The sequence below is a fragment of the Monodelphis domestica genome, chromosome 5 (genome assembly GCF_027887165.1).
Source record: "Monodelphis domestica isolate mMonDom1 chromosome 5, mMonDom1.pri, whole genome shotgun sequence".
Lineage (NCBI taxonomy): Eukaryota > Metazoa > Chordata > Mammalia > Didelphimorphia > Didelphidae > Monodelphis > Monodelphis domestica.
In genome coordinates, this window is record NC_077231.1 from 132,832,538 (window position 1) to 132,849,563 (window position 17,026).

The 17,026-nt window shown below is 39.3% G+C and overlaps 1 protein-coding gene across 1 annotated transcript in view; it reads left to right on the top strand.

Annotated features, from left to right (window-relative positions):
* Positions 1–212: 212 nt before the first annotated feature.
* Positions 213–17,026, top strand: part of CMAS (cytidine monophosphate N-acetylneuraminic acid synthetase) — a 41,455-nt gene continuing 24,641 nt past the window's right edge. Inside the window, exon 1 of the mRNA XM_001362435.5 lies at positions 213–633. Within this exon, the coding sequence (XP_001362472.2) occupies positions 323–633 (311 nt within the window). The 5' untranslated portion in view covers positions 213–322. The remainder of the gene's footprint in view (positions 634–17,026) is intronic.

Here is a 17,026-nt window from a genome sequence, read left to right on the forward strand (position 1 = left end):
TTCTTTTACTAAAAGTCGATATCTTGACTCTTTTGGGGCAACACCTTCCTGGTTTTATTTCCAGACTTCAAAAACAAAACAAAACAAAAAAACAAAAACAAACGGAAAAAAGAAAACCCCGTTCCGACCACCCTCGACCCCGCCCAGCCCACAGTACTCCAGTGGCTCCAAGCAGCCCAAGAGCCTCGCTCTCTGAGGAGAGCAGACAGAATCGCAGTAGGAACTACAACTCCCAGTTGCCCCTGCGCGACCTCCTCCGGGCTGGGCTAGGGAGGGAGCCAGGACCGGACCTGTGCTGAGGTGGCAGAGGAAGAGATCCCGGATGTGGCGGAGCCGCGGCAGCGGAGAAGGAGGAGAAGGAGAAGGAGGAGGATTGAAGATGGACTCCTCCGAGAAGGCGTCTGCCACCTCTTCCCCGCGGGGTCGGCCACCCCGGGGTCGACCCCCGAAGCTGCAGCGCACCGCCCGCAATGGCGTGGGCAAAGGTGCGGAGAAGACCCCGCACATGGCAGCCTTGATTCTCGCGAGAGGAGGCAGCAAGGGCATCCCCCTGAAGAACATCAAGCACCTGGCGGGGGTCCCGCTCATCGGCTGGGTGCTGCGCGCAGCCCAGGACGCCGGGGTCTTTCAGAGGTGTGCATGCGCAGAGGGGACCCAGGCTGAAGGGGAATGGTCTGGGATGGGGGTGGGAGTCAACTTCCTTCAGCTGACAGTGCCCTCAGGAGTGGGTGTGGAAAGGGTCAGGAATTCCGGGTGCTGAGCGATTTGGACCAGAGGTTTTAGCCCCTTCAGATGACATTGGGGCAGTTCACAGACCTCTATTGCCCCACCTCAGAGACTGGTTGCCTGCTTCTCCTTTCCTCCCCTTATTCTCAATGCTGGGGTCTCTAATGAATGAATGGGTGGTTGAATGAATGGTATTCAAGTCTTAATCTATGCCAAATACTGTGAGACAATAGGCGAGCTATTTCTGACAGACTAGCGCCAATTAATTCCCCTTGACGATGCCTTGTTGCTTACTGATAAGGATGAAGAAAAGGGTTCAGAAATGGTTGAAATGTGAGATCATCCAGGCTTCATTTAATTCTCAATTCCAAGCAGCCTTCCTAGTCTTCTTCCTGTGAGTCAGCACAATCCAAAATGCATCCAGTGTTTATACAAGGTGAAAGATAGGGAACATTTATAGTACAGTCTTGGTGGTTTTATTATAATATTCTTGTAAATGATTTCAAAATTTAAATGTGAACATTGCATTGTTCAGATAACTGCCACTGCTTGGCCCTTGGGGGGCAACTTTGATCAGTCAGTTCTAATTATGTGCCTTTTGTAAATCACCGGATGATGTTCCTGTCAGCTCTTAAGGAGATAAACTCATATAGATGACTAAGGGGAAAGGAGGAAATATTTCTTAGTAATTACGAATTGAATTGCTGTAGCCTCAGAGACTGGCTAAATAGCATATAAAAGGATTACTGTGGGAATTGCAGTATTTCAGCATTTTAGTGAAGAGGTGTCCAGTGAATTGAGAGCCAAGCTGTCAGGCAGTCAATAAGAATTTATTATTCAGTCTTCCATTTGTCAGACAGTGTGCTAAGGCCAGGGTTATGAAGAAAGACAACAAATTCTCCCTGCTCTCAAGGAGCTCACAGTCTAATGGAGGAGAAAACATGAAGACAATTATGTATAAACAAGATACATGCAGAACAAAATGGAGATAATCCCAGAGGGAAGGCACTAAAATTAAGAACTGGAAAAGACTTCTTGAGAAAAGTGGGTCTTGTTTGAACCTAGGAAACCAGGGAAGCCAGGAGGAAAAAGATAAGGAAAAACATTTCTGGCTTGGGGGACAGATAAAGAAAAGGCCCAAAAGGGAGTGATAAGTGTCTTGCTTTTGGAACAAGGAATTCACTGGTTTGCAAAGTATGTGGGAGGCTATAAGGTGTAAGACTGCTAATACCTTTCCAGACATTTGAGGGCTAGGTTATGAAACCCAAACAAAGGACTTTATATTTGATTATGGAAGTGATAGAGAGCCACTAGTTTCCTGTGGAGGTGACAAAATCAGATTTGCTCTTTAGGGTGATGACTGGTAATTGAATGGAGGATGGATTGAAATTGGGGGAGCTAGAAAACCAACCAGAAAGCTATTGCAGTAATTCAAGTGGGAGATGATAAAGGGTTTGCATCAGAGACAAGAAGGGAGTATATTTAAGAAATGTTGCAAAGATAAATAAACAGGCCTTGGCAACAGATTATGGAGGGGTAAGACAGAATGAATCAAGGATGGCACCCTAGGTTATGAGCCTGATTGACTGGGAGGATAGTGGTGCCCCCAATAGTTCAGTTTTTTTAAGATGTCTACTGTATGTTCATTTTGAGAGGTCTGAAAGGGAGTTGGAGATTTGAGATTGGAAGTCAGCAGAGAGGTGAGAGCAAGATAGGTAGGTTTGAGAATCAAAGGCTTAGAGAAGATAATTAAATCCATGGAAGCTGGTAAGATCACCTAATGAAGTAGTAAAGAGAGAGAAGAGAAAAAGGCCTAGGGCAGTCCTGGCTCCAGAACCTAAAAGGCCTTGATTACAGCCTCTAACCCACACTAACAATGTGACCTTGGGTAAGCCTCTTAATTTTTCTGTGTTCTAGGCAACTCCCTAAAATTAAAAATGGTAGAGAAGGTGCCAACCAGCACTGGTCAGAGGAAGTTCATCAGGAGATCCATATACTAAGGAAGTTATATGCTTACGGCCTATCCCTTTCCCAGCTTTTGAGTTTTATGTTTATATTCCACACCTAGCTCTTACCTGGCATTTTGAGTTGGTTCTTGAAAAATGTTTGTACATTGAATGAATTCAAGTCATTTTCAAAGGTGCTCTTGGCAGAGGAAGTTCTTCACCCAGAAATTCCCTATACCAATGAAAAACAGTCCTCTTTTCTTTCCCCAATAGAGGACAATAAATATATAGAGAAATGAATACTTATAAATTTACAGAGCAAAAAAAAAAAAAACAAGAAAAAAATTAGAGGGGAAAATACTATCACTTCAAATGTTTTTTATGCAACTGCATAAAATATGGGTAACACATAAAACTTCCCCCAAATCAGTACTATCCAAAAGTGAAATAAGATCCCTTAGAAGACAGTAGTTTCCCTTTTTGTTTTTCAAAAAAAGATTGGATAATCATGGGTCAGGTATATGGGATTTAGGATTGTGTATAGGTGAGACTAGGTGAATCATAGAAGGAGCCTTAGATAGCATGTAGTCCAGACCTCATTCTGCAGATGAGGAAGATGAGGTTCCAAAAGATGAAGTGATTTATCTGAGGACATATTGCTAGTTAGTTGTAGAGCTGAGACCATAGCAACTGAAGCTGTTAGTACATATTTTTACCTCATTACCCCAGAGCAACTCATGTTTTTTTTAAAAATAAAATCCATAACTTTTTCTCTTAGGATAGATACTAAGTAGCCATTCCAAGGCAGAAGAATGGTAAGGGCAAGGTATTTGGAGTTAAATTTCTTGCCCTATGTCACCAAGCTAGAAAGTATCCCGAGGCTGAGGACCCCAGGTTTGACTTTATCTACTGAGCCTAGCTGTTCCTTGGAGCAGCTCTTAGAAATCTTTTCATCTCTATTCCTGATCCCAACAAGAACTTGCTATGTTTAGCATATAATAATGACTTGTGGTATTTTGTTCTTTATATGTATTATCTCATTCAAACTTTAAAGCAACATTAGATATTACAGATGTCATACCATTTTAAAGAGGAGAAAATAGCCTCACATGGTTAAGAGGCTTATGCTCAAGATTGCTAGCAACTGTCAAGAGGTGGGAGGAATTTGAATCTATTTATGATTCCACATTCCACACTCCATTCATTCTGCTACACTTCTCATCTCACCTTCAACAACATCCCTGTAATTGAAGCAATCTACATGAATTTCCTGAGCCCCTTCTTCCATTAGTCAGAAAATTTCTCGGCATAGGGACCTATTGTCTCCTTTTGCCTATTGGTCACAGAACAAGAGGCATTCTTCCTCTTTCCCATGTGTCCATCTTCTATCTAGGACCTTGCTCTAGCACTCCCCCTTATTTCAGGGAAAGCAACTTGGTAGATGGAGGAAAGTATTAAATTCAAAGTTAAAAGTCCTGACTTTAATCCTAGCTGTATCCCCCTAAAGTCTCAACCCCTATGAACCTCAGTTCCCTCATCTGTAAACTGAGGGAGTTGGACTAAGTATCCCTTCCAGTTTAAAATCTATATTTTTATCTGTTATACCTACAAAGTAGTCTTCCCAACACTCTGCTCAAGGAAAAAAAAAAGTTCCTTGGCCTGTATTCCATCTGGTTACTGTCTCCTCTGTTGTAGTGAAAAATTCACCTTTAAAGATTGTTAATTTATGGCCGCCAAGGAATTTACTTATGAAATTCCTAAAATGAAACACTCAAGTCAGAATGGAGTTTATGGAGGTTTAATCACAATGGGAGTAGGGAAAAGGAGAGGGAGAGAAGAGAGGAAAAAGGAGAGGGGTTACTCAATCTCTGACCAAGGCAGAGGGAGATTAGGCCCAAAGGGCCAAGGTGGAAAGGAATCAGTCCTTGACTCACGTGACCCATCTGAAGGGAAGCTGTCTGCAGGCCTTCTCCCTGTTCAAGCTCCTAACAGCAACTCGCATCTAGCCCTGTCCACAGGAAGTAAACCAATTCCAGAGGCTGCTTTCTCCGTCACTTCCTGTGCCTCACAAGTGCCAATGGTGGCTCTAGCTTGACCTAGGACTGCCCAGAGGTCTGTCCTTTTTTGCACATGTCTGTTGAGGGCCAGATTCTCAAATAATTAAATCTTGAGCTTTTTGCTGCAGCTCTTCCTAATCTCTACCTGAGTAGGGTGGAGATTGCAGTTTCCAAGACCTGACTGTTACTCCCATTTTGTCATTGATCAGGAAATAGCTAAATCCCATCCTCCAAAGAATGGTCTGAACAGGGTGGAGTAGTTTTGAAATTCACACCTGTCTCTCACTATTTTGATACATGTTTTAAAAAAAGTGTTCTCCTAAGTTTAGAATATCTTCCCTGTTGAATTCTTGCCCCTTAAAATCCAGCTTAAATGGTTTCTCTTCAATAAAGCCTTCAGATCCTCCATGGTTGTTAATAAGCTTTCAAACTTTAGTACTTCATCAATTAATCATGTAATATATTTACCTTTATGTCATTTCCTTATTAGATTGTAAGCTCTATGATGATAGGCACCTATCATATCTAAATTTTATGTCCTATGACTAGCATAGTGCTCTACACACAGTAAAGCCTTAATAAATAGTTGTTGAACGAATGCTCCCCAGACTGCGGAGTCTGGATGCCCTGGTCACTGAGCCCTGGGAGTGCCACAGTCTCAGAATGGACTCCAAGGAACAAAAGAACTTGGGGAACCTATATACCACTCTAGATGCCCTGGGGGCTTAGGATGAGAGGGACAGATGATTGACTTTACAATGGTAAGAAAGGAAAATGAGGAGTTCTAGACAGGAATAACAATGAGGGGCTCATGCTCTACAATGGACACAAAAGGGAAAAACTCAGCCCAGGGCTGGGCCACCTCCATAATGGACCTTAAACCATAGGGACTAAAGAGATACTTAATATTGGATGGGATTAGCTGTTCCCACCCAAACTACCAGGAAGTCCTTTGTCTGATGAAGTGGGACCTTCCCTCAGGGGGAAACCTCTCCTGTGACAAGGTCAAAACCTGGGGTTTATACCCTTAAACCAAGTAAACTGGGGATCTCTGTATTTCCACGTTGACATACCCCCTTTTTGGTCAAGACCAAAGATATGGATAAATGAGTAATGCTATATGGGATTAGACTCCATCCCCTAATGGTGGGAAAGTCTAAGGATACAGGTACTGGTGATTGGCATTGGGGGGCATTCCCCAATGCCACAATAGTCGCATTGACTATTGATCCAGAAAGCCCAGCAGTCTGCCTTTGACAAAACCTAACAAAACACTACAGCATTTCCCCAGTCTTAAGTCTTTCACATCTGGTAGGTCCTGATGATGACTTCAGCCTCCTCTCTGGCAGTAGACTTCTGTCCTTCTGCAGGCTCCTCCTTTTTTATCAGACAGCAAGAGAAATCCATAAACATCTTCTTTAATAGGACTTGATATATGCTTACTTACTACAAAGATTATCCATGCTGCTAACCTTAAATCTGCAATCCCATCTTATTAATTTTAGTAATGTGTTTCCTCCATTATAAAATTATGTAATTTACATGCTTAATCAGAAAGATTGCCTTACTTTACCAAAATATAAAAACCGTACAAACCATACAAGTATAAAAGAAAACAAATCCACAATACTGGTTACTCAGTACTTTGTAAATCTGGAAGTGACTACCTCCTGTTTGTGGCCAAAAATTAAAATATTTTGTCTACCACCAAGTAATCTAACTAGATATTCTATAAAACCCAAAAATCCAAAATCCAAAAATCCAAAACCACATTAGAATGACTGCATGGCAATTTCATCTTCAAAGCTATTTTTAAAGTCAAATTTTAAGTTTCAATATTGGAACAAACTCCAAAAATTCTCAAGATTAAAAATGCTTCTAATTTTCCCTAATTTTAAAACCTCATACACACAACTACACACACACACACACACACACACACACACACACACACACACACACACACACACCTTTAGGGAGGTTGAGATGCTAGGGATTTTGAAAAAAAAATTTTTTTAATTTAGTTTTTTTTATTCCTCTTTAACTACAATTATCTTTAGGCTCCATTATTCTTTCCTAACTTCTGATACTACTTTTGTTATGGGCATGAAGGATACCCTTTTGGGGTTCAGGAAGGATGCCTTTTGCAAGCATGCAATGACTCCAAAACTTAGCTTAAAAACAAAAAGAAATTTATTAATTTAGAAAGTAATGTTGAGAGTGGCCAGGAGGATAGCAAGGTGGAACAACAAGATGGGGAGCAGTTCCCTGGGAGGACAGCATGAAAGGAAAGGCTGTTCCCCCATGGGGACAGCATGGATGGAGAGGCTGTCCCCCAGACAACATCAGTTCTGGGGTTTATATATTCTTTAGATGCTATGTCCTGGGTGTGGGTGTGACTTGGAGAGTGTTAGTCCCTCAGGCATTTGGTGGAGTGGGGTGGTCATCTGACTGGGGTCTGCCTGGAGGCATAAAGATTCATTTCTTTGTCCACCTTAAATCTAGAGGACAAAAGAGGGTAAACATCTCAGGACCCTGGGTGGGGTCATTGGGTGTTTCTAGATTAAGAGTCATAAGGATGCAAGGGCAAAGGAGTTTTCCCTGATAATAGTTGGCCTGGGTTTCTGGGGGTACAGTGCCCATGTCACTTTGAGACAAGTAGTCTTTGCTTTGCTGCAAATTCTCAAATTAAATTAACAGATGTTATTTTCAAACCTCTTAAATCAGTTAAAATGGTTCCTATTTTAAACTTTTCCTACTTCAACTAACTTTGGGGACTATCTCTGTCCTTTCTAGGTTCTCTACTTAAATGGACTTTGCTCAGGGATAAATATAATTCTATGGGGAAATAAAATGGCCAGTTTTATGTCTGCTACAGAAACATATCTAATTCAATGAAAATGATGATAAACAATACTTATCTGGATCCAATATCTTGGGGCTCCTTCGAATTTCTCGTAGAGATGTCTTCAGGAATCCTTCAGATTCTAGGCTGCAGGAAAATCTTGTCCAGGCTTTGGGCTTCTTTAATCACTTTACCCACACTCCTGATTTGGGGTGGTAAAATACAAGGCATTCCTAGAAATTTCCATTCTCTATTAGCTCTCATGTGCCAATGATCATCAGAAATAATCACAAAACCATCAGTTCTCTCCACTTAAAAAGTAAAATTAGTTATCAGTATTCACTGGTCTTTTAAACAAAAATCCTATCTATTGTAATGGTTGCACTCTGGAAATTTACCTTAAAAATTCTAAAAATCAGGTTATAGTTCATGATCCTCTTACTTTTTCAGAAACTAAAACCCATAACATTTTTCCTCCAAACACAAAAAAAATTACTATAACATTTTTCCTCCAAACACAAAAAAAATTAACTTTAACTCTGAATACCTCTACAATTCCTTTCTTTTTTTACCTTTTTTTTGCTCTAATTAACTTTTGGCTCCAAGTTTGCCTTTCTCTTATCCTTGCCTCAAAGCCACTTTGGCCTAAGGCTAAAACCACTCCTAAAGAGGAAATTTGTTGGGCAAGTTTAAAAATGTTCAGGGTTTCCTTACCATTTAAAGCAATGCCTTTTCCCCAATATTTCTTGTCATTTACAACAATTCAATGACCACTCAGGTCTGTAGTTAACCATCCTAAAATGAAATTTCTTTACTCCAGAACTCACACATGTGCATTTCAGGAAAACCTTGCTATTTGAAAACAACAGCTAAAAAAAGTGAAATTATAGCACTCAAATAACCAAGTTAATACCTAGAATAAAATGCATCTTATTGCCAATATTAACTGCACTTGATACAAAATATTTCACACGTTAACCATCCCAAAACTTTGGGAAGAAAAATTAGACCTTAAAGTTAAGAATTTCTGGACCTCCTCGTTTCCTGCTGGATATTCCCAAATCCAGATGGCCAGCCCTGGTCTCGCCTCTTCAAACTTTTGGGAAGAATTCATTGTTAACTTTCAGACATTATTTCCTAACCTTTAAATCACAAGCATTTGAAATTATTGGCTAAGTCTCCGCCTAAGAAATCCATTAGACATACAATACAAACAAAAGCCCACAGAAAAAAATTTAAGAAATCCAGAACTTAAGTTCTTAAGCTTCTATGAGAAGCTTTTTACAAAACTTTATAACCATTTAAACCTAAAGCAATGGCATTAATTCATGAAGAAACTCTTTTAATCAAATTAAGGCAGTTACTCAGACTCTCAATTGAACACTCAGGCTCTCACATTCCAATGGAGTTTCCCATTCAAAGGTTTCAGCCAACCTTTCATGCCTCTAACCTGCTCTTCCTGCCCTCACCTCTCTCTTCTTACCCTTCTCTCAGTTCTTCGGTGCATTCCTCGAGCCATTGGTTGAAGACTTCTCTTTCGTCGTCTTCAATCTCTTCGACCTGCTTCGCTTAAAATATACTGTAGAAACAATCTTTTCCTCATTAAATGAACTCCACCTTGGCCAGCTTACCTTTGGATTGGCCTTTGTCACTGCCATTTATCTAATTACTAGCTTGCATCAGGTCCATACTTCGAAACCATGTAACTTGTGGCCCTATTTCTAGGTGGTTCTTCGGGCTGCTGTCTGCCCCCACCTTTTTTTGGGCGGGGGGACAACAGACAAAGCTGTTACCCATGTTCAATAGTGCCCAGGTGGCTATGGATGATGCGGCTGTGTACCCCCCAGACGCCCAACTAACAATCCCTTAAAGAGTGAGTCACTCCCAAACACGAGATGGGAGTCCTACCTCCCAGAGCCACTTATCTGGCCCTTCCTAAACCGGACTCCTGACCCAACCCCAAATGGGTTGTGTGAGGTACCTCAAGCCTCAGGGTAGCGGAAGGGCTCAGGCATCCGGGACCTGGGATCTCCGTGTAACCTCCATTTATGTCAACTAGAAAAAATGCAGAACTATTAAATAGTCAAAATCACTCTTTAATCAAGGAGAAAAGGGGTTAGCCCGACTAAGTTACAACAACAGAGCTGCTCCCCAAGACAGCACAGTCTAGACGCCCTGGTCACTGAGCCCTGGGAGTGCCACAGTCTCAGAATGGACTCCAAGGAACAAAAGAACTTGGGGAACCTATATACCACTCTAGATGCCCTGGGGGCTTACGAGAGGGACAGTTGATTGACTTTACAATGGTAAGAAAGGAAAATGAGGAGTTCCAGACAGGAATAACTAGTGAGGGGCTCATGCTCTACAATGGACACAAAAGGGAAAAACTCAGCCCAGGGCTGGGCCACCTCCATAATGGACCTTAGCCTAGAGGGAGAAACCATAGGGACTAAAGAGATACTTAATATTGGATGGGATTAGCTGTTCCCACCCAAACTACCAGGAAGTCCTTTGTCTGGTGAAGTGGGACCTTCCCTCAGGGGGAAACCTCTCCTGTGACAAGGTCAAAACCCGGGGTTTATACCCTTAAAACCAAGTAAACTGGGGATCTCTGTATTTCCACGTTGACAAACCATAATGAGTTGTTATTGCTATAGCCTTTTTACCATTGACAGCAGCCTAACCTTATAGTAGAAAGAACCTGGCAACTTTTATTCAACAAATTAAGCACTAGAAGTTCCATGTTTGAAAGGAAGCTTAAGGAAAAGTTTGTTTGTTGGATTTTTTTTTCCTTTGCCCATGTTTTGAGTTGTTTGGACCTCCTAAAACAACAGTTTCTCTAAAGAAAGTTATTGACACAAGAAGATATGAAGGTGGTTGAAGTGTGAACTAGAAAGATAAGGGAATGACTATGACTTCGCCTTTACAGCTCTACCTCTAAGGGTAAATTAAATATTACCGAATCTCAAAGTAGGAAGGAGTCTCAGAACCTGTCTTTCAACTACATTTCTGAAAAGGAATTTATACAATTTTCCTGATAATTAATTGATAAATAAATAGTCCTTTGTTTAAAAACTTCTAGTGAAAGGCAAACCACTTCTCCCTAAGGCAATTCATTCCATTTTGGGACAACTCTTAGGAAATTTTTTTCTTCTAAAAGCTTCCTGACTTCAACCCATTTTCCTTAGTTGTCTGAGGGTAAAATTAGATCTAATCTCTTTTCCAAATGATAGTTTACAAATACTTGAAGATAGCTATCAGGCCACCTTTACTCCTCAGTATCCTCTTTTGTAGGCTAATTATCCCCCAGTTCCTTCATTTTATCTTTATATGGTGATTGCAAGGGCCTTCACCATCTGGATGAATATTAGAGCTAGGAAAAACCTGAAAGACTATTTAATAGTTTTACTGTCTCGATGTGCAAATGAGGAAATTGAATTCCAAGGAAATGATTTTATCTAAGATCAAAGATCTAGTTATGTAGTAGAATTAACAATGATACACTGGAAAAATGTAAATCTGATAATGCCTAACTTGGCCTGTGTTTTAATGGTATGGATAGTTTTTCACAAAAATGAATTTTTCAGATTATTGAAATTTACTCCTTTAAGTCATGAAACATTTTTTTTTTAATTTTTACTATTTCTAATATAAATCTTTCTAAAATGCTATGTGTACATCTCTGGCAAAACAATGTACTAAATATTAACAGTTTCTTAACCTTGACTCAAACTCTACCTCTGACACAACTTAACTGTGCAACCCCAAAAAAGTCATCTCTTTCAGTTCTGATTGGTAACCCTAAAACTCATAAGTTACAGACAAGTTGCCCATGATAATCTTCAAGCTTTCATATTTGGAGTTCCCTACTCTGCTGCAGTTATAGATCTGTAATTTCTTGTAAGTTTCTTTGAAAAATCAATCTCAGAGATAGCTAAGTGTCTCAGTGGAAAAAGCACCAATCCTAAAGTCACTTAACCCTATTTGCTTTTGGTTGCTACTAAGACCAAAAAGAAAAAAATGAATTTTTTGCTTTTGTTTTTAAATTAAGAAAAAAAAGAAAGAAAGAAAACCAATCTCAGTGTCACCTCTTAGTTATTAGAAACTTTCCTCCTTAACTATCCTTGGTAATACTACATGTATTATAATTATCAACTGATAATTGTAGCCAATTGTTACTGCATTATTTTCTAAATATCAGGGGGACTTAGGAAAAGACATTAATATTCACTCCTGCACTATTTAGTGGTAGTTCTTAAAAAAGGGGGCAGCCATAAGACATGTGAATGGACTTAGAAGGAGACTTTAATGTGTTAACAGAGTTGAACCTTCTTGATTCAAAATAAACTTCTCTCTTGTGAAAGGATGACACTTTCCAAAGAACCCTCAGGGCTGCCACAAAACTTGGAATGTAAAAATTGTGTTTTGCCTCCAACTTCAGAGGGTATTAAGGAGCAGGTTTTAAAAATTTTAGCAAAAAGAAAGGTGATCTGACCAGATTGGAATGGAAATAACATTAGGATATTTCATCTTTATCCTTTCATCTCCTGGGCAGAAGAGCAGAAGGCATGTACTGCCTGCTTTTCTTTTTAGTCTTTTTATATATTCTCTCTCTCCCTTTCCTTGGTTTGTAACTCGATGCCTATGTGGCCTTATAACAAAGTAGGCCTCACTGTTGTTATAAAGATACAGTGGAGATGAACCTTTGTTCTCCAAGGCTATAACAAAAGAACACACACTGTGGCAGGTTCTACTAAGCCAAAAAGACTTTGACTAGGATCCCAGCAATAGACAATCTGTTAAGCATAAACAGTTGATATAGAAACCAATATAGTGACATTGCTTAACCTATTTTACCTAGTATTCACATACCTCTGTCATGAAGCAAGAAGCATATTTCATTAATTCAATGACTGTCATTCATTTTCCATAATTCAGAGTTCATCTTAGTTTTAGTGATTTTTTTCATTTATATAATTGAAATCATTGAATATTAGTTCTTTTGATTCATTTTTGTTCTGTATCAGTTTATGCAAATCCACATTTTCTTGAATTTTTCACATTTATAATTTCATACTTAATAATTATATTTCATTACTATAGTTTTCTATCTACTCCCTAGTTTATGGATATTTGTTTTGTTTTCAATTTTTTGCTATCATAGAGTTGGCATATTTGACTTTTTTAGGGAAGGGTTGATTTTCTGGTGTTAGTTGCTCAGTAGTGTGATTGCCCCAGTAGGACAAGAAGTAGAAAATGTTTAGTCATTTTTCTTACATGATTTCTAACTGAAACACAGAATAGTTGGATCACTTCACAGTTACCCCCATTAGGATGTTCACAAACCCTTTAGCATAGGCTACTCTTCTTTCTAATCATCATTGTCAAATTTTATGATGTAAAGTAAAACCTTGGAGTTGTTGTCATTTATAGTCTCCTACTATTAATTATTTGGTTACTATTAAGAATTCTGACAGGGGCAGCTAGGTGGCTCAGGGGATTGAGGGCCAGGCCTAGAGACAGGAGGTCCTGGGTTCAAATGTGGCCTCACACTTCCCAGCTGTAGGATCTTGGGCAAGTCACATAACCCCCATTGCCTAGCCCTTACCACTCTTATGCCTTGGAATCAATATGCAGTATTGATTCTAAGACAAAAGATAAGGGTTTTTTAAAAAAAGAATTAAAAAAAATTCTATCCTTAATTTATTGAAGTTGTTTTTTTAAGCATTTGCATGTTTGTGTTAAGCTAGAGATTACCCAGAAAGTCCATACTTTGGCCAGTTCTTGTTAAATAGTTCTTTTTTTCTCTTGATTGAAATTATATGTTTCATCAGTGGAGTCTGACCAACCTTATGTTCTATTGTACACTGACTAAAGTTTTCAAGATTAACTGGCTAGGAAAAGAGCATCAATAATACAGCTAAATTCTTCCCAGAACAGTAATATTAATAATTGTTTTTTGTTTGTATTTGGTAACAATTTATTGCCTCGTGCCTTATTTGTAGGCAGCAGCCCATGAAAATATTGTCTTAGCCTGAATCTTTTTTTAGATTATTTAAATGAGCCTAAAATAGTTGGAGAAATTCAAGCACATTATTATTTGCCAATCAACACTAATGACTATGAAGGAAGCAGAAGAATTAATTCCTAAGAAATGAATTATTGGAGCTGATAAGTGAAGAAAAATAAAATACTAATTCACTAGAGAGAAAGTAAAGCATATTACATTGTAGGAGAGCCTCAGAGAATGCAATCAAGGGCAAATCATTTGTCAGTGTCCTAGTCATCTTTCTGTTACAGTTGTGTAATTATAGATGGAGTTTTGTAGGGGAATAAGGAAGCAACATTTCTAATACTAATAAAATTGCAGGTCTGGGTAAAAAAAGTATTTTTTTAATTAATCTGCTAATTGGCATTCCTAACAAGTCTTAAGCCTTAAAATGTGCTCAAGGCTTTGTGATTTTGTCAGGGTAGACACTCCTTCCATCAACAGATTATAGCATCTTGATTGTCTTTAAGAGTTACTATAGCCAAAAAATTAATCAGCAGGGGACCAACGTAGTGATGACCCTTTCTTACTTTAGCTGGGTCAATCTTTAGGTGACACACAGAGTTCAACGCTAAACTTATGCACAAACCTTTAAAGTCAAGTTGCTTTTACAATTTGTGTTCATAGTTAAAGCTATATTGATAACTTTGTGTTTTGCATAATTTTTCCATTTTATAATGGATTTCATTTTGACTTATATATTTTTTAAATTATTACCAGACAAATATTTGTATAATATTATAAAATTCAATTCAACACCTGCTTATTAAATTCCTCCTTCATGCAAGGCACTTTGCTAGCCTCTCTCTCTCTCTCTCTCTCTCTCTCTCTCTCTCTCTCTCTCTCTCTCTCTCTCTCTCTCACTCTCTCTCTCTCTCTTTATATATATATATATATATATATGGGGTGCTCAGGGAGGGGTAGTATCTCTGGTATGGAAGGCTTGTCGTGCCCTTCTAGGGCAGCTCTCCAGCCTCTAACCTTCACCTGACACCCAGCTCTCACTTGTGGCTCCCAGTAGCTGCTAGCATGCGGCAGCAGCCACACCCCTGGCAATGGCTTCGACAGGCTGGCTAAACCTTGTGAGGGTAGCCATCGGGTCGACGTCGACCCCTGGTGAACCAGAGTTTTGCTCACCCAGCATGTGAAGACTGCTTCAGCGGAAGAAACCAACAAGAAGGTTCAACAGCTGAGAGGGTGACACAGCAAAGCGCTGTGGAGTGCTTAGGGTGTGTTGGAGCACAAAAGACAACACAGCCATCCAATGTAGCTGAGGAAGTCTCCAGGTGTAACAACTTTTCGTGCCCCCGGACTCAGGCTTCCAACCCCAAGAGAGTGGGACTGTCTCTGTGCATCGACTTTTCCACTTAAATCTTCATGCACAAGTGTCTTTATGCACAAAAACGCACAATGTCAATCGTCATCCTCGGTTACTGAGAGACTACTACCACCATATATATATAAATATATATATATATATATATACACACACACACACAAAGACAAAACAAAAGTTAATCTTTCACGAAGGAACTTATCCTCTACTGGAAGGATACATCATTTATGCAAAAAAGTCAGTGCTTTGAATATTTGAGGCAGGAAAAAAAAAACTTTAACAACTAAGAGAATCTGGAGAGGCCTTCCATGGATGTAACATCTCTCTTGGTCCTGAAAGAAGCCGAGGAGCTAAGACACAGAAGCAAAGAGGAATTTGAAGACATTTTAGTAGAGAAAGGAGACCATTAATAATTGGAGGAATCAGGGAAGTCTTGTAGAAGATGGCATTTGAGCTAAGAGTTTTAGGAAATAAGAAATGAGGAAGAAGAGCATGCCAGGCTTGGGACACAGCTTGCATAATTGCACACAGATGGGAGATGATCTGTCATACACGAGCCACAATAAATAAACAATTTGGCTAAATTACTGTAAAGATTAAAATTTAGGGGAGACTGAGGCAGGAAGAAATTAGTTTCTCTATGCAAGGAGTATTATATTTTTAGAGGTTTATTAAAAGTTAAGGATTAAAGAAAATACAGGATAAGAAAAACACATGTCCAGGCCACAGGGAGGCCTAGACACAACCTCACCTACATTATGAAAAGAGCCACGTCTGCCCCAAAACGTAAGTCCAAAAGGAGAGCGCTGTCGACGGGGAAGACTCTTTAAATAAAATTTTGTTCTCATCCCAGGTGAGAATTCAGTGAGATTAGAGGGCATTCTGGGAGCTAGCAAGGACTCCTGGGGAATGGAGTCCAGAGTTCAAATCTCAGTTTTACCCTATAGAATGTATAGCGGGCAATAATATAAAATAAATATAGGAATGTAGAGTGGAGCCAGATTTGAGGGGCTTTAAATACCTGGTGAGGGATTTATCCTAGAGGCAAGGGAAAGGCAGCTAGATTTTTGAGCCAAGGGAGTAGCATGGTAAGATCTCTGATTTAGGAATTCATTTAAAGAGGAAAGAGATCAGAAGTAGAGATACCAACTAGAACTGGAGATGGGAACAGGGGGCTTCTTGTAATAACTCCAGGTAAGTGATGATGGCTTGATTTGGAGATTTCCTTGATCTTTTAATTAAGTCATGATGAATTGAGACAAATTTATTCTTTCAAAGTCATCAATGGCCTATATATAGAAGGAAACCTAATTAGAAAGACATGTTTAAGTAGTCCTGCTCTATGCTATTGGCACTGATCTTGAACAATGGAGTCAATTCACCCTGCTGTTAACTTTTAACTTTCAATAAATAATGTAATAAAGTTTGGTCATTTTCAAGAAATTATCTACAATCTTAAGTAAACCTAGATTTGCATAGATATATTAGTATTCAATCTTCTATGTGAGTCAATAAAGTGATATGGCAGCCAAAAAAAGTAGTATGATTTTTAGATTTCCTTTAGTCTAGAGAAATAATATTCCTGCTGTACCCTGTTCTGGTCACATCCTATCTATGTATGTGACTCAGTTCAATGACTACCTTCAGTTCTGAATATCTTATTTTAGGAAGAGATTGATAATCTAATAAAGGCAACCAATCTGGTGAAATCAGTCAGTAAGCATTTATTAAAACTCATAATGTGTAACAAGTAAGCACTGGGGTTAAAAAGAAAGGAAAAAATCAAATACTTTTAGAGAGAAGACACTAGCAGTTGGGGGTAGGTCAAGGGTATAGGGAAAGACTGAGAAAGATTTTTAATACAAGGTGCAATCTAAGTAGAAATCTTGAAGGAGGTGGGGGGAGGGAACAGAGTGGGAGGAATTTGGAGAGGGGAAAGGAAAGTGCTCCAAGCATTAGGATCAGCTAGTACAAATACACATAGTCTGGAGACAGTACATTGTGTTTAAGGAATAGTGAAAAAGCCAATGTCACTGAATCATAAATATATGAAAGAATAAAGACCAT